Source organism: Scatophagus argus, chromosome 13, assembly GCF_020382885.2.
Source record: "Scatophagus argus isolate fScaArg1 chromosome 13, fScaArg1.pri, whole genome shotgun sequence".
Classification (NCBI taxonomy): Eukaryota; Metazoa; Chordata; class Actinopteri; family Scatophagidae; genus Scatophagus; species Scatophagus argus.
The window spans coordinates 13,241,178-13,265,040 of record NC_058505.1 but is presented as its reverse complement, the minus strand read 5'-3'; the positions used below and the strand labels follow the sequence as shown (position 1 = coordinate 13,265,040).

Genomic DNA, 23,863 nt, shown 5'->3' with positions numbered 1-23,863 from the left:
AAGGTGCACTTTTCTAGAGGTTTCAATCATGTAAGTGATCACACAAGAGAAAGAAATATTTGTTTTGCTTGTACAATTCAACAGCTAAGCAAGCCTCTGAGAAATAAAGTGAGATGCAATTAAAAGCTCCAGAAATTATTTACATTTTAAATATGTGCCATTATATGATTTGTTGCTGAGGTAGTGTTTGTTAACATGCCCTTATTATATGTTTATGGGCAACAATAATATAACATATGACAAAATTATGTTTGGCATTTGATGTTATCAGATTCAGTTAGCCAGCAAAGTTAGCAGTTTTTCTTTAAGGAATGTTGATGTCAGCCTTGAAACCTTCCTAGCAATTTAGCTGTTATCCAAACAGCTCATTGGACTCAGAGCAGGACTGACAGGGATAAGATGGCATCTGTTAAAGATAGAGAGTGTCCTTCCATGTCACTTGCAGCTCTCTCTTTCTCTTTTTAGGCTATTTTTCTTTTGTCCCATCTGTCACCACCATACTACAGGATATACTTGTCATCCAAAGCCTTTCAATTTTCTCCTCTTAGACTCCCTCTTCCTCATTTACTCCCTTCCTCCTTCTTTCTCTCGCTCCTGCTCTCTGTCTTGTTGTCTCTGTCTCACAGTTTTCCGTTGTATTTGAGATTCAGTGATTACATCTGATTTTGGGGGAAGCAGCTGGGGGCGTTCTTCAGCACATAGAGATGCTCTCAGGGGGTTCATCTTATGAAAGCCGCCCAATCTAAGTGATAGAAATATCTTTCAGTGATTCACTTCCACTGTGTGCAATATTCCAAATAAGGTTGAGGTTTTTTTTTTTTTGTTGTCGTTATTGTTGTTGTTTGCGCCTGTTCTCTTTTTAATCATTTAGCTCATTTAGTTTTCCACAAACTGGGGCTTTTAACCAACACTGAAAATGTGAATTGAGAGGACCAGAAAAGAAAAAAAAAAATGCAAAGATCCTCGAGCAAATTTGCTTTGTTTATTTCAGCTGTGTAATCATGTGTTGTCTTAGTACTTTTACAGGCTGTCACACCTTACAGCCCATGCTGCTCCTTGATATTGTGAGCAAAAACAACATCTTGCTGTGGATTATTAAGATAAAAAAACAAGCAAACACAGAGTAAGTCAAACAAAGGGAAAGAAAAATTAACTTTCACAGTTGGAAAAAGGCTTTTATATTTAAGGAAAACATCATTTCCACCTTCTCTTGTATAAAATGGTGTGCTGCAGTAAAGTTCACAAAGAGGCTGCACTGGTCGGTTAGAGGATAATGCATGTACAGGTGATTCTGTTGTCATGGTTACATTGCACCTGCATATCATGGCAACCACACAGAGTGAATTTCACATATTAATTTGTAGAATCATCAGTCTAACTATGTAGAAATATGTAGAAATTTAAATAGTTAAGTTGGATCAGGTGAGCTGCAATGTGGTCTTGTGTGTGCTTGTCTATTCATGTGTGTCTACATATGGTGTGCAAGTGTCTGGGATCCCTATAATGTGTTTCTTTCTCAAAACTTTCAGCCATCCATAAACTAGATCACCTGCATGTCCACCCCCATCTTCTTCTTCCTCTGTACTGTAGCATTATTCAACTAGTTATCCAGCCGTATTTTGTTCACGGTCACAATGAGATTAAACTCATTTAAAGATAACTGATTTTGTCTGCAAACTCTTGTATTCCCACCCCAACCTATTCAGTTGTGTCACCTCATCCCTGATCTGCAAAGTACACATAATCCCACGCCATCCACTCTACCAGCACTTTTCCCTGCTTCTGTCTGGATGCAGGTATAGACTACCCATGTGCACAAAGGACCATTTTAGCGAGAGTTTTGTTCCTGCAGCCATACAAGCTTAGAATAGGTAACCTCCCCTAAAGTTACAAGGAATCCACTCTGCGATGCGTAACGTGTCAATAAATGTCATGTCTTTGTAATGTAACCCCTGTAATTAAGTGTCCCTGTAAATTATGTATATCTATGTTTATGCAATTATGTTCAATTCTGTATGCTACCTGTTTATGCTACGCCCCACTCCACCCCGCTCCTGTATATATGCTCCTAGTGTGGAAATATTTTCCTCCTTGAGGAAAATAAATGATCTATCAATAGCAGAATGATAAAACATGTTTCTTGCTCTTATGTGAACATCTGAGTGTAAAATTGTTAATGAATCCCTGAGGTCTTGTTAGAAGCTACAGTATAACTAACACTTTCTTTATATCTCCTCTTCTGCATAGTGTTAATTAATTCACAATTCACAATTCACAATTCACAACAGATTTATTCCTGACTGTCAAAAAGTATGTGTATGCTGAATCCTTGTTTTCTTCGAAAGCAAAGCCAAATGTCCTGCAACCTATTTAAGTGTGTAATTTAATTATTTTCTGTTCTCTTGTTCGTCCTCTCTAGGTGCAGCCTCCTCCATCGTGAACATGCGTAGGATCACCCATCCTACAGTACAACAAACGCTGGCAGGCAAAGCCGTCCTCCCGTGTGTCTTCACCCTCCCGATCAGCTCCTCCAGCCAGCCTCCCCACCTGCTGTGGACTCGTACCTGGCTACCAGCAGGAGGGCAGGGGGCTCCTATGGAGCAGGTTGTGCTTTCTGCTAAAGGTAAACAAAGACATGAAGATCTGATTTAGCAGTTGATTATCCCATACATTTCTCAACTTAAACCAATCAGATAACATTTCTGTGACCTAGATCCCCAGAAATTAAAATGAGATCAACCTTTTTAGTAGACATTTTCCACTTTCAAACGATCCAAACATGCAGAAGGATTTTAGCAAAGTGGAGGCTTTCTGCAGATTGAATTCATCTATGCTCTCGGTTTCTGGTTTGATTTTATAACCTGCAACTTTGCTGTATTGCTTCAATGGTCTCATCAACCTCATTTTCAGACTAACTGTCCACAACTTGCTGAACACCAGACGGCAAACATAAAGCAAAGTCTAGGCCAGTTTGAACCCATTTAGTGGAACTGGTGTGCAATTCATTATTTTAAACTGTACCACTCAAAATTTCTGATCATGATGATTTTGAAGTCCTTATTTGTTTTCTTTAGCGTATTCAAGTTTAATGATTAAATAAACATAAATCAGATGTAAAGTTAGAAGAAAATCAAATGTATTATTTATGATGAGTTTAAATCTCAAAAAATGAGCTAATCTGCTTTGTCAGGACTCTCTCTCTCTCTCTCTCTCTCTCTCTCTCTCTCTGTGTGTGTGTGTGTGTGTGGTTTGATCACATTTCATTGATCTAAGACTAGAAACAGGAGCAAACAACCCACAAGTATTAAATTTTAATTCAGCTGGTGCTAAATAACCAAGATGTTCTGATTTTGGCAGACAGCTGTGTGCTCACATTGGACCAAATCACTAATAGATAGAAGCCCATTTAGAAATAAGTTTTTTGGGCCTATCTAAAATCAGCCGGTTGCCAATAGACACTATGAATGAAGAAACCTCTTTTTCTGTGCCAAAGGTGATGTAATCAAGGTGAATAAGGCTTTCAGTGGCCGCGTCATGCTGCCAGGGTACACTGCCAGTCCTTTGAATGCTACCATGGAGATCTCCAGTCTCCGCACCAACGACTCAGGCACTTACCACTGTCAGGTTGTCATGGATAACGACTATGAGAGAGACACTGTGCCCCTGGTGGTCTCTGGTAAGTTCAGCAGCCGTTGTCAGAAAAGTTTAGAGGCACAGCTCCCTGAAGGAAACAATTCAAATAAGCAGAAACACTGCTGACAGACTGAGCGTAAGTAACAAAAATCGCTTTAAAATTTTAACTTAATTGATTTTGGTGTTTTATTGTGTTCCGGGCTTGTTGTGCTAATGTAAGACAGATAATGACAGCTTTAAAACAGGAACACTGCCAACCCCTTTTCAGCTTTTGTCAATTTAATTATTAATAACATTGATTCACTATATCAATATCGTATTGAGTGACTTAATTAATGCTGCTTGCTGCTCTTTGTGTTTGTTTTGTTTTTGTTATCTAGTTTTCCACTTGAGCAGTTGTGTAATTCTAATTAAAGCATTTGTACTGAATACCAATGATATTTTTTTTCTGTGTGCTCATCTGTGAATTTTCTGCTGAAACTCTCGTAGTGTTAGATTTATCTGTTAACAGCCGTCCTGCCACAATAACATGTTCATTGATTACATCCCAGCGATTTATTGATTTTAACCTCAGCTGTGTTCCTATTTCTACCCCCTTGTCTTCCCATGTAGGTGTGGTGTTTCATTACCAGGCTCCCAGTGCTCGCTACGCCCTCTCGTTTACCGATGCCCAGCGGGCCTGCCGGGAAATGTCAGCTCAGATGGCCACACCAGCCCAGCTGTGGGCAGCGTACTATGACGGCATGGCCAGCTGTGCAGCCGGCTGGTTGGATGATCAGACAGTCCGGTGAGGAGACATTCAATAGCTTCCTTCTGCTTGCTGGTTGTAGAGTGAGTCCTGACATGTTTTGAGGCATCATATTTATTAGGATTAATCTGCAGATTGGATTCCTTTATACTAAGCTAAGATATGCAACTTCACAGTACAGACATGAGACAAGCTATCACACCAAAAATTACTTAAAAAAATCCAAATTGTCAATCAACAACAGTTAACGAACTAATTGTTTCGGCTCTGAAGACTTCTTATTCTTTAACATGAAGACATTTGCTTTGTTTTCTGTATTCTTGGATCTCTTTCTGTTTGGATCATCTGCTTTCTCAATTAATATTCAGTTCTTCTGTTTTGTCATCTCATCTCCTTCAGAGTCATGTTCTTTTTACCACTGTTGTTTCTTTGCAGTTAATTATATTTTAATTTATTCTAATCCGTTGCCCTTTTAAACAAGAATGCAAATAAGAATTTACTCTTAACTGACATTTAAAGACTTAATGAAAATGAATGCTGTGGTGTGTGTGTGAGCTAATGTTCATGCAGTGAAGTGTCCACCAGACATCACTACTTATTCCCTATGATTAGCAAAAAGAGGTTCATTCCCGTTTATGACTCCCACATGGTCATCTCCACAGCTATTCTGTCCAGTTGCCAGAGCTTGGTTGCTATGGACACAAGGAGTACTCCGCTGGAGTGAGGAATTATGGGAAAAGGGACCAAAAAGAGCTGTTTGATGTGTACTGTTTTGCAAAAGAACTGGATGGTACAAACACACACACACACTCACACACACCACACACACACACATACTCTCTCTCTCTCTCAAAAAACATCAAATCCTGTCACAGCTTTTGGCTTGCACTCTTATTTTTGCCTCATATTCTGCTACAGCATGAAAGGATAAGTTGGACAATATTCTCTTATTTTCTAGGTTTTCTTCTAACTTCCAATAAATGCACTTTAAAGGCAAAAACTCTTGCAATTGCAACTCATATGTATTAAATATAGTCCTCAACATACACCAGTTACATCTGTTTGAATAACATTTGTTAAAAATTGCAGTGTCCAACTGTTTCAGAGAATGAGTCTCTCTCTCTCTCTCTCTCTCTCTCTCTCTCTCTCTTTTAAAGACTCTATACATTTGTATATAGTTTTTATACATTTGGCCTGATTTCAAAGATTTAAGCCTTTATTCGCAACCACTCTGACTACCACTCTCTGTTTTGTTTTTTTCATAGGATTTGTTGAGAATAACAAACACACAAAACTTCACATTCAACATTAAAATTCGGTGTCTGTCTGCAAAAAAATCCAACATCAGTTGCTCCTCCACAAGTTTATGTCTCCTGTCCCCCTCCTCCAGGTGAAGTCTTTCACTCTTCGGTCCCAGGCAGACTGTCTCTGTCCTCAGCTTCGAACCGCTGTGTGTCCCTCGGAGGTCAGCTGGCCACAGTGGGGCAGCTGTATCTGGCCTGGAGGGCCGGCCTGCACAGCTGCGCCCCAGGCTGGTTGTCTGATGGCAGTGTTCGCTACTCGGTGGCATGGCCTCATCCAGACTGTGGAGGGAACCAGCCTGGAGTTCACACCGTCATGTCCAATAGCTCTACTGACAACACCACAGCCCTATATGATGCTTATTGCTACAGAGGTATTGAGAGAAAAACCATAGGCGGCATTTACTACTTTTGTTGATTGGGAAGGAGTAAAGTTGATGAATTATAGAAAATACTAAATATCATTATGGTGATTCTACAGCATCATCACAATAATGTTTTCTAAATATATTCAATGATCACATGTTGATAAAAAAATCACTTCAAATATTGATGTATACATGCTGATATTACTGAGGTCTCGCTCCCAGCAGGAGCCCCGATGTTGCTGTGGGGGTGCTGAGTTATTTTAATGTAGCAGCAGTGACAATAAATATCACTGTTTCATTTCATTTAATTTCAACACACTTATCAATATTTCCGTAAATGTGCAAATGTTGGCCAGCTGACTAATTTTTGAACGCAGCTCTTCAGTGAGATGTTTTGAAACTTGTGAAGCCCACAAACCTGTTGTAGCTATGGCAACACTGATTTCTGATCAACATTGTCTGTTCCTCTGTTTGTCTTCCCATGTATCTGTGAAATTGCTGGATTGACAGAAGCAGTGGGAGAGAGAGAAAAAAACAGGATGTGTTAAAGTGAAATATGGAGATGCTCAGCTTTTGTTCTCTGTGTTGACTGATATTTGCCTAGTCCTGCTAAATTAAAACTCATAAAGATTTGAGACAGACTGGGTATAGTCTTTCAGTCCTTCAGCATGTGAACAGCAAATCTCTTCAACTTGTTTTCAAGGTAAAGTGAAGAATTCAGGCTCCATCTCTCAGATCTTCACCTCCCTGTGGAAGCCCTGGAGCTACCTCACAGACTCAAGTGATGCTGACTCTGCAGGGACAGACAATCCCAACTTGACTACACAGCAAACCACCACTACCAGAGGTTTGACATTTGTCTATGATTATCAGATCTGTAGCATGAACAAGAAAGTAAATCAGAGTCCACCATCCAAACAGTACATACAAATACAGTAAGACTGAACATATAGTAGATGTGTTTTTTGCAGTTACAGAATCCTCTGATGGTAGTGATGTTTCCTCTTCGAACTGGACGGCCCTGGTCGACTTGGAAGACGAGGCCTCCCTTTACAGAGCTGACGCTTGTAAGGGTGATTTCAATCATCTGTACTGATCAGGAATCAATGTGGATCTGTGACAATAATCCAATTGTGTCTTCAGCCTCAGACCCCTGGACCTCAGAGTCTTCAGGGTCATTTGTGACCCTAAAGCTAGCCCCAGGGCAGAGGTTCTTAGACTGGGGAGAGCCATTGGAGCCTGGCCCTGACTCAGAGGAATTCCTTCGACCGCCAGCCCACCCTACTCCCACTGAAAAGATGGTTGGTCTAATGGTTAAGGTTTTATTTTGACATTTTAAAAAACTGAAGCAGCATCATTGAACCAGTGATTTTTTGCATCCACTTGGTTATTATTTTAGGTGCTCTCGAAGATTGTCAAATCCATTTGGAAGCCTTGGAACTACCTGGCGGGGACCGGAGATGAGGAAGGAACCCAAGCACCAAATGGACCATCAGGGGAAGAGGAGACGACCATGAATAAGACAGATGAGGGCTCAGATTCTTCCAGGACATCATCACCCGGTGAGTGCATTTATACGGTTCCTAATGTGCTTATGTATGAAAATGATAGGGAACAATAGAGGAAAATGGTGAAAAAGCATGCAGGAGGTATGATGGCAGCTTATGTTTATGAACATTTGCAGTATTGTGAATGTGTTTCTGTTGAGGCACTAATTGGCTTGGGTCTGTGATGTTGGGGAAACATCAGTTGGGCAGCACAACAGGTTGGTACATTAATTACAGTACAAACAAGCCCCTGGAATGAGGTTCATTAGAGAGAGACAGAATTAATAAGGGGAAAAACTGGGAGAGCAGAGGCTGTGGAGCCCTTGCATGTGGTGAGGAGAGTGTGTCCAGCGTGGAGCTGATTTTTTTCCGTAGCAACAGAAAAAACTGTCTGGCTGTCGGAGACAAACTAAAGGCACACTGACCTTTCTGTGCAGCTCAGGCTGTCTCCTCTGTAGGACAGCTGTACAGAGGGATCTCCCTCACCCTGGGATACACTGTAAATAGTTAAAAATGTGTGTTCTTTTACCTTTGGCTTGTCATTGAACTCCATGGGATTGGCATTGAGGGAATTCAGCACATTAAATGTACTGTGAAATTCTTTCCAGTTTGCAGTGTAATAGAACATATAGGTTCAAGGGATTGAGGGGATAGTGAATTTGGGGAAAACACATTGTGTTATTGTAGTTTAGCTAACAGCTGCCTGCCTGTTCTAATATTCAGGTACAGTATGACCATTTGCTGAGCCACAAACCCAGAGGTTTGAGGGAAGATGTGGTAATGAGTTGACAGTTTTGACAGTTTTAAATTTTAAATTGGTGAGGTGAATCAACTGGCATCCAAAACTGAGCTGAGCTACCAGCAAAACCACAGGCAATATGTACAAAATATCTCTTTGGTGTCCATGGAGGACAGCTCACTTCACCGGCTAAGTCTGATGGCAGACGCTGTTTTGTGGTGCCAGATGATTGCTTTGTAGATCATAGCGTATCCTGTAATAACAGAATATGTAAATTACCTGTTACCTGTATATTCTCCCACATTGTTACCCCCCTATTGCTTAATTTCCCATCTTGTATCCTTTGCCCATTGGTATGTAGCACTATGCTGGTATACCGCAGAGTTCAACTCTTCAAATTTGGCAGAATCTGAAGTACAAGCACCAACTCTCATCATAGCTGCCACCTGTATGGTTAGATTTAATCATTTAGAAACCTTTCTAATCAAAAATCCCAGTGGGATGCCCATTATTAGCACTGTGAGAGACAGGTTGAAAACACCTGGTTTCCCTCAGACGGGCAGATGAGAGATAAAGAGTAAAATCCAGCTCATCGACCTGCACTTTCCCATGTCTCAGGGGCCCCTCAGGTTTACAGGTCTTTATGTGCTGGCCATAGATAGAAGTGGTTTCCAAATGGCAGACTTCTCTGTTCAGTGTTTGTTGAAACTGTGTTACTGGGTTGTTGATTCAATTCTGAGGCAATATGTGAGCTTTCAGTGGTCCTTAGTTTGATTGTTGTGCCTGGCTGTGTATGTTTGTGTGTTGTTTCGTCTCTATCTGTGTCCAGAGAGCTTTTAGACCTTCGACTGTGTCATTTTTCTCTTCAGTTGTTCGTTTCAGTTTACAGTGACTGACACATTTATTTAAATTGTATCACTGTTAGTGAGCCTCAGATTGTAGTTTGTCTGTTCTTGCTGTATGTTTTTCAAAATTTCTTTTTGACCACATAAGATGATTGTACATCTTCCAGACTGATGTCTTTGCAGAGCAGAGTTCAAATGTTCTTTCTGTTTGTAACACTGTTCATTGCCCAAGTCATAGGTGAGATGGATGGTAGATGTTAACGGAAGGGTTCACGTCATCGGACAAATCAAGATAATTTTAGGATTGTAGAGCAGGCTGTGCGAGGATTAAAATTACATTACAGTATAGCAAGGGTGTAACTCCCTTGAACAGCAGACATTGGTTAACATGAAGCTTCAACATCAAATATATCTGAGCTTTTACAAAAAAAACAAAAAAAAAAAACCAACCATTTTACTCTTTGTAATTATGTCTTGGATGTTGGCATGAATCGCATTTACAAGTCTGAAACTGGTGATTAAGGTAACTGATATGACAAGAACAGGCATAATGTTTTGAATTCTCACACTCAGTGTCAAATGTTAGACCTTTAAAATTTGCACCCTCTGCTAATTGGTAAAATTTTTAAGATACAACTTTGATTCCCAGAACGGGCAAAACATAAATAAAACAGAATGTGATAATTTGCTAATCCCTTCTGACATACACTCAAATGAAAACAGTACAAATAAACCATATTTAACTTTTCACCTCTTCAGCTTCATTGATTTTAATAAATATGATTATTCTGAATTTGTTTCTGTTTGTTTGACATAATGTAAGAGGGAAATGTTCAGCACTATTCATAACTTTTCTTTGAAAGTGTCCATGGAGGGTTGCTTGCTCGTGTTGATAATATTGAAATGTATGCAGAGCTGGTACAGTGTTAGGGAAAAACAGTTGACGGATAGCTCAGATAACTTAGAAGTGTTTGTTTTGTCTCCCTTGGCAAAGCAGAGAGAATCTGTAAGATGATTTTTACTTTGTTTGTCACTCTTGGCTTTGTTTTTTTGCACTATTCTCTCAGTCTGCAGTGATTGTGCTCCTGACTCCCGTCGTTCTTTTCATTTTCTTTGCTTTGTGCCCTCTGCAGGTTTCTTTTCTTGGGGAAGTTCATGGTTCAGTGGTCCCACAAGGGAAAACTCTACACCAGCCAGTGAAGAATCACCCACTCGTCTGGCAACTACTTTGGCCGCCTCCACTAACTCAATGACTACAGAGAGCATCAAGCACTGGGAGATTTCAGAGACGCACACATCCACCGCCTCTAGCCCTGTGCCCGAAATCACCTCATCCAGTGGGGAAACCTGGATCCGTGTTGAAACAGAGACCACAACCCACCCGGGCAGCAAGAGGGAAGAGACGGTGACCTCGAAAACCAGTGGTAGAGGAGGCAGAGGAAGGGGGAAGAAGAACAGGGGGGAAGACAGGAGCAGAGGAGAAGAAAAAGGGAAAGGAGAGGATAAGGGGAGAGGTGAAGATGAGGGCAGTGGAGAAATCACCGGCGCAGAGGCAAAAGGGGAGATACAAGTCTCACGTAGACCAGTTGGAACAAGTAAACCAAGAGAAAGATCCAGAGAAAGATCTAGAGAGAGAGGTCACAGGAAGGGACAGTCCACCACCACCACAGCTGCTACTACCACCACCAGTCCTCTGGAGCTCACAGTGATGACAACAACTGGGTCAGAAAGTACTGACCCACCTACATCTGAACCCCCGTCAACCTCACCAGAAGGAACCCCATTGCCTTCAGTATCTCCAGATCCATTCCAGTCCCCCTCCTCATCTCCATCTCCATCTCCATCACCATCACCGTCTGTCACTACTTCCATGTCTCCATCTCCATCCTTTTCTCAAGCATCCCCATCTCAATCCCTGTTTGAATCTCATTCTTCTTCTCCTTCCTCGTCTCCACCATCTTCCTCTTCCCCATCTCCACTCACTTTCTTACCCTCATCCAATTCCCAGACTCCATCTCTCTCACCCTCACCAGCTTCACCCACTTCCTATTTCCTGTCTCAAACTGTTGGTTCAGGAGACCCAGCTCCATCTCCTCACTCAGATAACCAGGAAAGCTCCACTAACTCCATGACATCTCCTAACTGGGTCCCAGTGGAGAAAGCAGTTCTGAACAGCTCTCTGGATTATCCTCCATTACTATCAGGACCCCAAGATGAGGAGGAGCCTGCTTGGTCTCACACGGTGGGCTCGGGGGCCTTGTTACCTGGCAACATGGAGGAGGAGAGCAACAGAGAAGGAGTCAACATCAGTTCCGTCACTCTCAGCCCAGCAGGTTAGCATTGTATATCTGTTTTTAGATCTTTCGTTATCCTGTTGGTTGGCTTTACTTTCAGTGCATGTATCTGTATATTCATTGTAATTAATATATGATTTTGATATTATCACCCACAAGGTTTTTTAACAAATAAAATAGCGTCAGAGGATCTAATTTCTTACAACTTAGGTCTTATTTTTGCAATTGTGACCAACAGACAATTAAGACAAATTGTAAAATTATTACCCCACTTGTCAGTTGTGCATAAACATGGGGGATTATTACTTACATTTAAGGTACTCTTGGTACTGTTAAGAGAGAGCTCCTTTACAACCAGTGATGGACTGTAACAAATTACAGCAATGTGGTCAATCTGAGTAGTACAAAGGAATCAGATTACACAACTAATCCATGAGTAACATTTTTGAGGTGTTCAGTTGAGTTTGCTGCTCATTAAAATCGTAAAAATGTAAAAAAAATTTACATTTTGGTAAGCACTTTCATTTCTTGCCTAGAGGATCATGACAATGGTATTGATCTTTTTGTCCTAGAAGATCATTATCACTGTCATGTCCATCCATTAAACCTGCAGCCTGCAGTGCAGAATTGAGAGTGAGGGGAACTACAGAACCATTGTTGACATGCTTTTGATGCCACAGGCTCCGCCATACTGCTATTTGCTGTGGCCTTCTCCCTTCAGTTCTGTCAACACCAAAACCAAGTTGCTGGTTGGATGAAAATATTTCACAAAAAATACATTGTCACATAACAGGAAATAATGTGATAGGTAATAATTACTTTGGCTGTTGAGTAATTAATGAAGTAATGTAGTCACATTTTCGGTGCGTAAGTGAGTATTGATTAAAATAACGTGATTGTTTAATGGTTTGTAGTCTGATCCTCTGACAGTTTGTGTTTCTTGCTCTGTCACACTTAGATGTGACAATGTGTCTGCATGCCTCAGGAATTACATTGTTAAGTACACTGTCATCATAACAGAAGGCAGAAAGGTAAGTAGAAATGAAGGGAGATGAAAATAGCCATCCTTTAAGATTGCATTTTCACCCCCCCCTCGCGCCCCCCCCCCCCCCCCCCCCCCCCCTCGCCCCGACCTTGCCACTGGCATATTTATTCCAAAAAAATAAATAAATAAAAAGTTCAATGTGTGTTCCCTGGGCTGCATACCTTTTTATTCCCACCAGAAGCAGAGACCACATTCCCACCACCGTACACAATCTGTTGATTAAGTCTTCAGCACGGTATATCTGAGTGAAGCTTCTGGCTGGCCAGCTGGTTTACTACTTATTTTTCGCTTGATAATGAGAGCTGATACAGGAAACATCCTATCACCTGGCCTTTGAAAGCCCCACGGGCATCACATTATCGCAGATTTCTATGGTGATTTATTTTGCTCGATTTGAAAGCGACTTGTGTCTGCGGCAGACATGGCTGAGCTGCCTCCTCGAGGTGTGAGGAGTCTGCGGATGGAAAACAGCTGTGAACTGTATCGATGAGAAGCAGAGGGCAACCATCTGGGCTGCTGGTGTACAGTATGAGGGCTGACTGATTCACTGAGACCCTGGAGTCATGCAGGCAGAAGGCCATAAACACACAAACACACAGTGATATCTTTGCTACACAAACAGAAGGGAAGCTTGCAGGAGATTCGACCAGAATAATGGCTTTCTCTCTCATGGGCACGCTTGCTGCTCCAGTGCAGTCCCTTGTAGTTGTGTTTCATGGTGGTGGTCAGTATTTTCTCTGCTGACTGGATCACAGAGCTCTTCATCAGTCAGTTCAATCAATGAGAGAGAAGAGAAAAAAGAGAAGCCTTAGGCTGGATTCAAGGACCTTTAGTAGCACTGCACATTGTTCTCAAACATGAACACACTCACACAGATGCTCAGTGCACAAACACACAATACCATCAACTTTCTCTCCATTTTCTGATTGTTTCAAACAGATTTAGATTAAACTGGAGCAAATTTCTCTCTTTCCACCTTCCTCCTTGTGCTCTCCCACCTTCATAGAAATGCCAGGTCTAAAGAACTTATCTGAAAATCACATTTCCAATGTAAACCATATTTCTGCTGTGTGTGCGGCTGTGATTACTTGAAGCAAAGGCCATGTGTGATGTGTGGATTAATACTTTGAGGTATCCCAGTGTTGTCACTGCAAAGTATTATCCCCTTACTGTCCTGTCTCTGTAAACTTATTAGTTGGATTTTACTGATGCCAACTTATTGTTGTTGTTTGTGCCAGTGGTATCAGCCGGTGCGCGGGCCGAGGGACAGTCCACTCCATCAGCTTCTTCTACAGACTATTGATTTTTCTGCACCACTTGCTTTAATGAATGGCCAATCGCACTAGGTTTATCTTGCACACACACACACACACACACAAACACACAAACACACACTTGCACATACTGTAGTAAATCTGCTTGTCATAACAGTTGATATTTGTCAAGGCGTGCCATGACCTTGACTGATGCAGAGGGTGCAAGAGCACTTCGGCCTGGACTGATGTACATTAAATGAAATGCATGGCTGGCTTTAGCACCTGACTTCAGCAGAATTCAAACTACGAATGGAGGATTTGCACAGAAAACTTAACATAAATCTACAGAGCTGATGCTATTGAAAGGTTCTTGTGCTGCAGGAGTCCTTTGATTAAAAACCTTGTTCTCTTATTTTCTTTGTCCCAGAATGTTTATTTTGCCCAACACAGCAGCCAGTATGATGGTGATTCAGAGGATGTGAGCTTGAGATGTCTGCTTTGGGTTAGTTATTGGACAAGATCAGCCTCAAGGCTAATCATAGCCATGTATTGATTTTCGTTCATCGTACCGTGTAAACACAAGACCTGCAGACACACACACACACGGACACCCACACACACCCACACGCACACACACACACACATGCATGCACGCACACTGCCAACCTCACACACCACCCCCTCATGAGCAGTCCTCAGTGTCAAAGAGAGCTGGCAGAACAAAGACTCCCACAGCCAAGCTTTTGCAGTGAGGATGAACGAGCAGTGGTTTTCAAAGACCTTAAGTTGCTATAATGAGAGGCTCAGGGGAGAAGCACGTGGTAGTGTGCCAATTGATATGGAAATTTGTAATTGTGGAAGGAGACCACACACACGCACACATTTAGGGGCTGAATGGTGGAGCTGAAGCACTCGCCGGGAGGTCTGCTCATTTCTGTTGTGGATGGCTAATGTCTGAAGTTCTCACGCTGCCCACTACGCTCAGCGGAATGAGCCGAGGCCTCCCTCTCCATATGGTAACCATGACAACTGTGGCTGTGAGTAGATCGTGAGGTTGAGGCTCTCTGGCTTCTGATCCCTTTGAAAAAAGATGGAGTGTGAAATAGATATGCGTGTGTTGTAACCGCTGGTTTTGGCTGAGCTGCAGTGATGGAAAATTGGGGTGTTGTGTTTTTTCTGAGTCATACATTGATTTTATATTTGTTCAAAATCAGGGTGAGGGTGAGAAAAAGCCATCCAACTTTAGGGGATGACCGTGGAAATCAATGTTTTAAGTTTTGTTCAGCTGGAGAATTTCAATACACCTCCAAAATAAATTGCATTTACAAACTAAAAAAAGCATTCTCCTTTACCATATCACTAATTAGCTCCTTGATTTTGAATTTCCTAACTCCTCCCCTCCCCCTTCTCCCACATCCGTCTGTTTCTTTTAGCTGAAGAGGACCCCTGCGTGACAAACCCGTGTCTGCATGGAGGAAAGTACCTTCCTCAGGGAACAGGCTACAGCTGCTACTGCCCACAAGGATACGCTGGGGAGAACTGTGAGATTGGTCAGTGATGCTCATACATACACACACACACACAAACTCACTCACACATCCCACACAAACGCATGTGCATGCGTGCATCCACACAGTCACATAATTTAGTCAGCCCTGCGTCAGTCTGCACACGTTGTTGTGAGGCTTTCCAGCGGCTTATTGGCAGGTCAAAGGCCGAGCTGTCCATCACATCGAGAGAGGTTGGGGTCAAAGGTTAGGGTCAAACTGTCAGAGTACGGTGATGGTAATGGTCTCTCAAGGTCAAACGACTGGCAGCTTTCAAGATTTTTTTTTCTTTATAAACCAAAAGACTGGCTAAAGCAGCGTCATGTAGAAAAAAATTCGCTTGAATTTTTAAGCCAAATTGATTCGTTGTCCCTACAAAATACCTAAAGGTTTGGAATCAACTCAAAGCGTCTCTTTGTTTCTCCATGGCCAGCAAAAAACAACAAGAAATCCCAGCTTTGGATAAGCACCAAACACAAATCGATTGTTCCTTAGCTGAGGGTCTTTAAATGCTCACTGAACTTCATGGAAATCCATTCATAGGATTTTATGATGTGCTGCTGACAGAAAAACTAACACAGACAGAAAACATTATTGGGTATGTATAAAGATGACTGAGAGGTTCTGATTGCTGTCGTCTGTGATTACACCTTCAGAGGTTAAGATAGGGATAAGATATGCTTCACTACAGGAGGGGTGAGGTCAGGGCCAGCCAGCCTGACAAAGAGGGACAGTATCCAGCTCCAAAAATCTTTGTCAATTCTTCCCTATCTACATGTAATTTTCTGCTGTTTTTCTGCTCATTCCCCTTTTGTTTGTCCCTGTTTATATTTGGCTGTACCATGGTGATGTCAGGTCTGATTCAAGCTTCTGCATAGATGTATGATTCTCGTGCTGCAGAGGGTTCAGGGAGCCAGATGTGATTCTGTGTCTTCACGAGAACAATAAACATCTGCAAACAAACAGATGAAACTGTGGCTGCTGGGCACCAAAACTTCACCCACACAGGCAATTGGTTTTATCATATTCCACTCCATTTGTTTTTTTTACACAAATGTCGCTTATGCCGACTTCACTCGACGGCTTCATGGGGCATGTAAACAAAATCTTGTATGTACCAATAGTACTGTAAAAAATACAGGCTAATAAACACATTTTTAACTCAGCTCATCGTGACTGAATTCAAACAGAAGAAGCAGTGCTGTTGATAAAGCAGAGCCAGGATCATCTTGAGCAGAGGTCTTAAGCACTAATTTAACAAGTCTTTGGGCTGTTTTGTCATTTCAGTTCTCATTCAGTATTGAATTATTGAATTCTAGCAGTATAATATGACTCAACTAATTTGTATTTTGTCCACCAACATTAAGGTTCACAATGCTCGATATGAAATCATAGAAATTTGTTTATATTGTTATACGGTTTGTACTGAGGCAACTATCCTTTTAATATCTGTGCTGACAGACGACATTGGAAATCAGTGAGCCGGTTTAACAACAATGTTATGATATTTACAATAATATGTTGAATAACTTCTTTTGTTCAGGTATTTAATTGACTGGATTATCCAGCAGCAGACATTATGTTCCTATCTCCATGTTTAAAACCAAATCATGCCCGTAATGCAGTGACATTTTTGGGGTCCCAAAGTGGACACCTGCACAGAGGTACTGTGACACTTTGACATGCAGGTATAAATCTGGGTCCTAATTTGTTCCTTAACATATGCTCAGCTCATTAGGCAGCCATTCCTCAAGAAAGTGATCGCTTTTTGAATAAAGGAACCACAAAGAGTAACATACTTATCTGCATGTGCGGTTGCACTGAGGCTGTGAGCACCTTAATGCTCACTGAGTACCAGTTTGTTTCTGTTCAGTGTCACAGAAAGACGAACAGTCATACAATTAAACTGACAGCCAGCAGCTGATGCGTGGGTATGCTGGAAGGCTTTGTTATGGATTTGCAGAATTTGCAGTATTATCTCTCTGAGGAGCAGCCTCGTCTCTGCCTAATGGATGAGAGGGACGAGGGGATCAGACTTTTTTATACCGAACAACAAAGAGCTGATTGTAAGGGGGAGATTAAGGTAGTGGTGCGTATTTAACTATGAACTCATACATTTAGAGGTCATTGAAGTCATGATTAACTTGGGGGTATTTCACATTTATATGACAATTTTCATATGTTTAGTTGTGTTTAACTGTATTTTAGTCTGAGGCCATTCATTCACTGTTAATAATAAATGTAAAGGAAAAATGCATGTTAGCATGTTGTAACATGCTAATGTGTGATTTTTAGGTACATTTTCTCATTTTCTCTCTTCTGGAGATTATTTTACAATTTGAATCAGAGCATTAGGCTAAGCTGCACCCTCTCATTTTAATCTGTCATAAATCTCAGTTTGTCACAAATATGTTTATGATAACTAATTCATATAATCAGAGATTTTTGTACAACGTCACCTCACTTTCATAAGTTTAAACCAGATTTAACTGTAGATATGCCACAGTGTCGTTCCTGATACTGCAAATTTCCAAATTTGACACATATTGGCTTTAAGTGATTTAAAACAATGAACCAAACTGTCAAAGAAGGCTATTACTTCAATAAGAAAGATGATATTTGGAGTAAGAAGATTGTATTAATTTCCAGTTTGCCAGTTTGCACATCTGTCCCCAAAGAACAACCATTTCATTCATCTTAGACAAGCTGCCATTACGGTAAACACTGAATAAAGAAATATCCTCTGTTGTCAATTAAAGTTGGATCAAAACTTAAACAGTTTGAAGTCACAGCAAAAACTACAGTTAAAGTTGGGAAAATTGGATTTTGTAAAAGAAAACTGAAAAGGAATCTTTCTTAGTCTTTTGCTCAAACCCTAAAACAAAATTTATTGATGAATCACAGCTTAGTCCAGGTTAGAAATTAATGCCTGATATTGCAGCCATCCCTCAGTGTGCGCAGTGACAACATTCTGAAAATGTCTTGTACAAAGTCACTTTAGTTTGATCTGTCTGACACATTTAGCTCTTCTCAGCCACTGACCTTTTTCACAGTTTAGCTTTTTGCTTGGAACTAAGTAACTGTTAAGACCTGAGGAACTACTGTGCAGTGAGTTTGAACTTATAAGTAGCTTTCTCTTTTCCCTCTTGCTGCAAGTTTTAATAGATTTCTTCAATCCATGGGTATATCTGTTATTCTGGGTCCAAAAAATCCCCACAGTGTTTAAAGAAGATTACATGCCCCCCATTTACAATGATAAAGTGATACTTTGCAGATCCATGTAGAGAAATGTTCCTTTTGCTTGAGGTTAGAAAGAGGTTAGAGAGTACAGTTAGCAAGGTTAGCATAGCAGTCACGCAGCTGGTAGGGTATCTACTGTTGCTTAAGGTCTCTTTAGCAGAATGAATGGCTGCCAAAACGGGGGCTTTAACACAGATTCTCCGGTCAGATTCAGCTGCTGTGCTGACGAGTCCACTAAATTTATGTTGATACTTAAACTGCTTTAAAGCAAAAGCACTGCATCTTGCAGCTTGCTATTTCTCCCTCATGCAGACCTTTGTAAATGGAGTAAATGGACATAAAACAAAAGATAAGATTAGACATACATCAAGTTAACCATAAGCCCTGTGAATACATAAAAAAGATGTAATAATGCCTGAAGAGCTTTTAGTATCTTCCTCTGTGAGAGTCTGAGAACAAATAAGGACTGTAAAGGGGATTAGGCTCTATGTATTCTCCTCGCACCCTGTTTGAATTATGATACTGTACTCACAAACATGAACACATTTCACTGTCTAAACCAGGACTAATGACCAGCTCATTTTGTGTCAGTGCATGAATGGCAGCAGACGCCCACACAGTTTTTCTCTCTTCATGAACATCATCTCTTGAGCAAAATACATCCTTTTAATTTGAACCCTAATGAGCTCTGCAACCCGCCTGCTTTTGCTGTTTTTTTTCTTTCTAACAGATGTAGATGACTGCCAGTCAGAGCCATGTGAAAATGGAGGCACTTGCATCGACAAGATTGATTCCTTCCTATGCCTTTGCCTGCCCAGCTATGGAGGAGACACTTGCGAGAAAGGTGAGAGTGAGAATACTGTACACATACACATGGATGAAGAAAACATTACTCCAAGCTATGTCAGTAGGGGGTTGTCATGCATTCTTTGTTCGTATGAAACCTTATTGGACTGTGTAGCCCTGACAAATCCAGCACATTGTTGTGTGTGCAGCCACAGCGGTGAGCTTGTTAAGATTCCCAGTCATCTGGTACTAGCAGGAAAAGGTTTGTTGCAAACTGTGCTGGTGGAAATAATCCTGATCTGTGTGTAGCATCTGTTACAGCTATATGCCGTGACACAATATCACAAAGGCGCATCTCTCTGCGCTTATCAGACAGTGTATCAGTGTGTGTCACAGGGTGACAGGGTGACAGATACTGACTGAAACTCCAGCAGGCACAGCAATATATGCACTGTTTTCTCAAATATCAGTAAGCATTCGAACAATAAAAAATCCAAAAACATATACCTACAAACACAGTTTTAATGTGTATGCATGTATGTAAATACTGTTTTTGGGATTAGAGGTTATTGCTATAACTGTACTATGGAGGATACGCAGTTGAAAGGTGCCCTAGGGAGTTTATGTTATGTTATGTTAAGTTTACATTCACCTGAGGCATTCTTGAGGTCTAACAAACATGATGAATATATTTCCTCCCTGTAAAACCACTTTCACTGTAGTTTTTTATATTTTTTAAATCCTGCATTGTTTATAATTGTTTTTGTTGGCTTGCAATCTTCGCCCTCCTTGCTTCTCTTGGTGCATTGCTATGCTTCTTTGCCTGTTACTGCTACCAGCTGTCATCAGTGAAATGGTTTGAAACTCATGTCAGGAATGTGTATTGTGTGTGTTTTCCCCTAAACACACATCAGGCTAAGCTAGCAATCAAGTGACTGTAAAATTCTATACTTTGATGTGGCTAATCTAATAAAGAAAGAGGTAAATCAAAATCAATGTTCAGTCACAGTAGAGTACAGCAGCAATCAACCCACAAACACTGAGTTAGCAGCCCATAATACAACAAAAAGGAGGCAATGCAGTCTCATGAGCTTGTAAATGTGTGTCTGTGTGGTAGGTGGCACTAATCACCCCCTGTATCACACAATGAAACCCACATGAACACACAAAAGCACTGATTCATCACCTCACTGGTTTCAGCCACCTCCAACTACAAGGATATCCTCAGTGTGTGTGTGTGTGTGTGTGTGTGCATGTTGTCGTGGTAGTAAAGAATTTATGAATATCTAACCTCTGCATTTATAAATGAATCCACAGGTCTAAGTATTATTAATGAACAATAACAGTGCTGACAGAGGGCCACATGCGCTGTGAATTGAAAACAAGTCTGTATAATTACAGTTCATGTATTTAGCCTCTCGAGATGCCAGAGTCACATATTTTTGTCATTATTTGCCAAATGGGATGTAATATAAAATACCTTCCTCTCTTCCCCCTCCCTTACAGACTATTTCATCTTACTTTGTGTTCCTCCACCTAACTATGCTCTTATGTGCCCTTCATGAAATTCAGCTTCCGTCATTTCCCCTCCTCTTTTCTCTTCATCTTTACAGACATAGAAGGATGCGAACATAGTTGGAGGAAGTTCCACGGCCACTGCTACAGGTAGGAATGATGAAAAACGATGGAGTGTCAACATATTTACGTGCAAGTACAGGTGCCTCATCTATCTGCATTACTGTTTTACGCGGGAGTTATCCATATACTTACCGCAGTGCTCTGTACCATTTAAACCTGTCTGGCTGCATAATATATGAAATATGTATTTTCATAACCACTTTCACTGTTTTCGCCCACAGGTACTTCACCCATAGACACACCTGGGAGGATGCAGAGAAAGACTGCAGAGAACACAGTGCCCATCTCAGTAGTGTTGTCTCTGCTGCTGAACAGGAGTTTATCAATGGTACGTGTGTATTTCTGTTTGTCTCTTTTGGGTGTAAACTGTATTAGCCTAATACAGTCATACAAATGTTCATAAAACAGAAAAAAAATCCATGGACTTCCTAATTTGTAGAACATGGAGGACAAGGCAAGACGAGGAAGAACGTCACAAATAAAATTATGCAAGAAAGAAATGATTCAGTAAAGGGAGGGAGAAGAACAAGCAGACTGATAAAGTATAAAACAAGAGATGTGTATCAGTGAGTGTTTAAAATGTCAGAGTTTTTACAAAAGTAAACCAGTCAAAAAAACATGTTGTACTGTCTTTTTCTTCTTGTCCAGGTCTGGGTCATGACAACGCTTGGATTGGACTGAATGACCGCACAGTGGAGGAGGACTTTCAGTGGACTGATGGCAGCGATCTGGTGAGTCATCAGCTGTGAACTGTGTTGCTGTTTGAGAAGCTCAAACTCCAATTTTAAAGCCCTGAAAAATGTTTGTTGATAACATTCATGACTAAATCGGCAGCACTCAAAGCTTAGGCTTTGAAACTCATTCCAGGCTATTACTGATTATTAAAATTCAGATAATAATTAGTAGCATAGATGGATAACCTCAGAACTGGCATCAGATTTTTATTCACATGCTGCTGAATCCTGATGGGTGCATGAGTGTATGTGACATCACCTTTTTGCAACAGATCCCCACCCACTACAAACCAGTGAGAAGAGCTCAGAGTTTTTCCTCTAAGTAAAGAAATGTCTTCTGACTTAGCTAAAACTCTTCTAACTTTGTCAGAAGATTTAGTATTCACAGAGGACCCTGGTACTCATAGTGAGAAACTGAAAATTTGTTTTCAGCACCTGTAAAGCTGTTTATGTTTTATCACTTTAGTTAAAACTCTGTTTTACGTACAAAATCTCATGTGCAATATGACAAATGGCATTCATCTGAAAGCAACAGTGTTCATCAGAGAAGATTAGAGATTCCCAGTCTGACAGTACTGACAAATGAAAAGCAAGTGCAGTTGAGTCCTGTTATTTGCTGTTGTGCAGGTATATGAGAACTGGAGGGAGAGCCAGCCAGATAACTTCTTTGCAGGTGGGGAGGACTGTGTGGTGACCATTGCCCATGAGGATGGCAAGTGGAACGATGTGCCCTGCAACTACAACCTGCCCTACATCTGCAAGAAAGGCACAGGTTTGTAATGGTGCTGGACTGAATGTGTGACCAAAAGTACGAAGAAACAATGTCTTGCTGTACCTCGTTGTGTGACACATTTAGGTGAAGTCCAACTTTCTCAGCAATTCAAAATGTAATCAGTTTGTGAGGAGAAATTTAGGAGAGATGTCCTCATACAGTTGGGTTGCTAGCACGTTAGGGCTTACCATCTGGCCACCTGTTAGTCATCAGTGCTCGTCATCAACGCTTGTGATCTGCTGGTCAGACCTCAGTAGCTGTTCAGCATCACGTCCACTTTTTCTCCATTAAAGGTCACAGCAGCAAATGCTCCAAAAATTGACAATGAACACAAACTTAAATGAAGATTGTGATTCAGTCTCAAGCCTGTATTGATTTTCGAGAGCAATATCAATCCCAGTCTTCCACTTATTGCCGTCTCTCTCACCTTGAGGCTCACTTGCACTTGTTCTGCTGGCAGAACTGTAGTTGCAGTTATTTCCAATAACTGCCTTGTTCACACAAATATTATCTGAAATCCCTCTGAACTTTTTTGCCAGGACCCACACTGACTGACTCAGGCGTAATGTGAATGCAGTAAAGAGATCTTGTAGGATGCAAAGAAAGCTGAAGATGTAGGACTTGCTAAAGAAACGGAGGGTGTTCAAGAAGAGTTAGAAGAGGGGAGGAAGATGGAGGAGGATGTGAAGAAAAGGATTAAGTAGTTTCGGTGGAGTGTTTGGCTGGCTGGTTGTGAACTCTTGGCTGTATTCCCTGACTACTGCAGAGACCCATTATCTTCTTCTGTCTGTGCCACAGTCAGAAACAGCTACAAGGCTGCCACCTAGAGGCAAAACACACCTGCAATGCCGTGTCTTGAAAATATAATTTGGTCAAAACCCAACAATATGAACAGTGAAGATTCTAATGTGTGTATTTTGCTGTATGTTAGTATTTGTATCTAACAGACACATAATAAATGGAAGTTGAGACTGTATTTCATTATTGGAGGGGTTCATATATGAAATAACCTGGACTTTTTGGTACCAGGCTGATGATTATTATTATTATTTTCTCTTGCAGTGTTGTGTGGGACCCCGCCTGCAGTGGAGAACGCTCATCTGATTGGTCGGCGGAGGTCACACTATGACATCCATGCCGTGGTACGCTACCAGTGCTCCCAGGGCTTCTTCCAGCGTCACATTCCCACCGCCCGCTGCCGGGCCGACGGGAGCTGGGAGAGACCCAGGATCATCTGCACAAAGTGTGAGTGCTCAGCGTCATGTGTGTAAAGGTTAAAAAATAAAAATAAATAAATAAAGGTGAAAAAAACAAGACAAACAAAACAAAAACAAAAACAAAAACAAAACCTAACAAAATAACAAGATATG

The 23,863-nt window shown here is 41.2% G+C and overlaps 1 protein-coding gene across 2 annotated transcripts in view; it reads left to right on the top strand.

The window, feature by feature from the left end:
- LOC124069943 (neurocan core protein-like) overlaps nt 1–23,863 on the top strand; it is a 37,348-nt gene that overhangs the window by 11,883 nt on the left and 1,602 nt on the right. For both annotated transcript variants that reach the window (XM_046409485.1, XM_046409486.1), the window contains 17 exons: nt 2,420–2,623; nt 3,494–3,676; nt 4,246–4,420; nt 5,044–5,171; nt 5,772–6,056; nt 6,754–6,897; nt 7,022–7,117; nt 7,194–7,351; nt 7,450–7,612; nt 10,315–11,514; nt 15,210–15,326; nt 19,294–19,407; nt 20,963–21,014; nt 21,209–21,315; nt 21,636–21,718; nt 22,349–22,493; nt 23,556–23,738. In XM_046409485.1, coding sequence (XP_046265441.1) covers nt 2,420–2,623; nt 3,494–3,676; nt 4,246–4,420; nt 5,044–5,171; nt 5,772–6,056; nt 6,754–6,897; nt 7,022–7,117; nt 7,194–7,351; nt 7,450–7,612; nt 10,315–11,514; nt 15,210–15,326; nt 19,294–19,407; nt 20,963–21,014; nt 21,209–21,315; nt 21,636–21,718; nt 22,349–22,493; nt 23,556–23,738 — 3,537 coding nt within the window. The remainder of the gene's footprint in view (nt 1–2,419; nt 2,624–3,493; nt 3,677–4,245; nt 4,421–5,043; nt 5,172–5,771; nt 6,057–6,753; nt 6,898–7,021; nt 7,118–7,193; nt 7,352–7,449; nt 7,613–10,314; nt 11,515–15,209; nt 15,327–19,293; nt 19,408–20,962; nt 21,015–21,208; nt 21,316–21,635; nt 21,719–22,348; nt 22,494–23,555; nt 23,739–23,863) is intronic.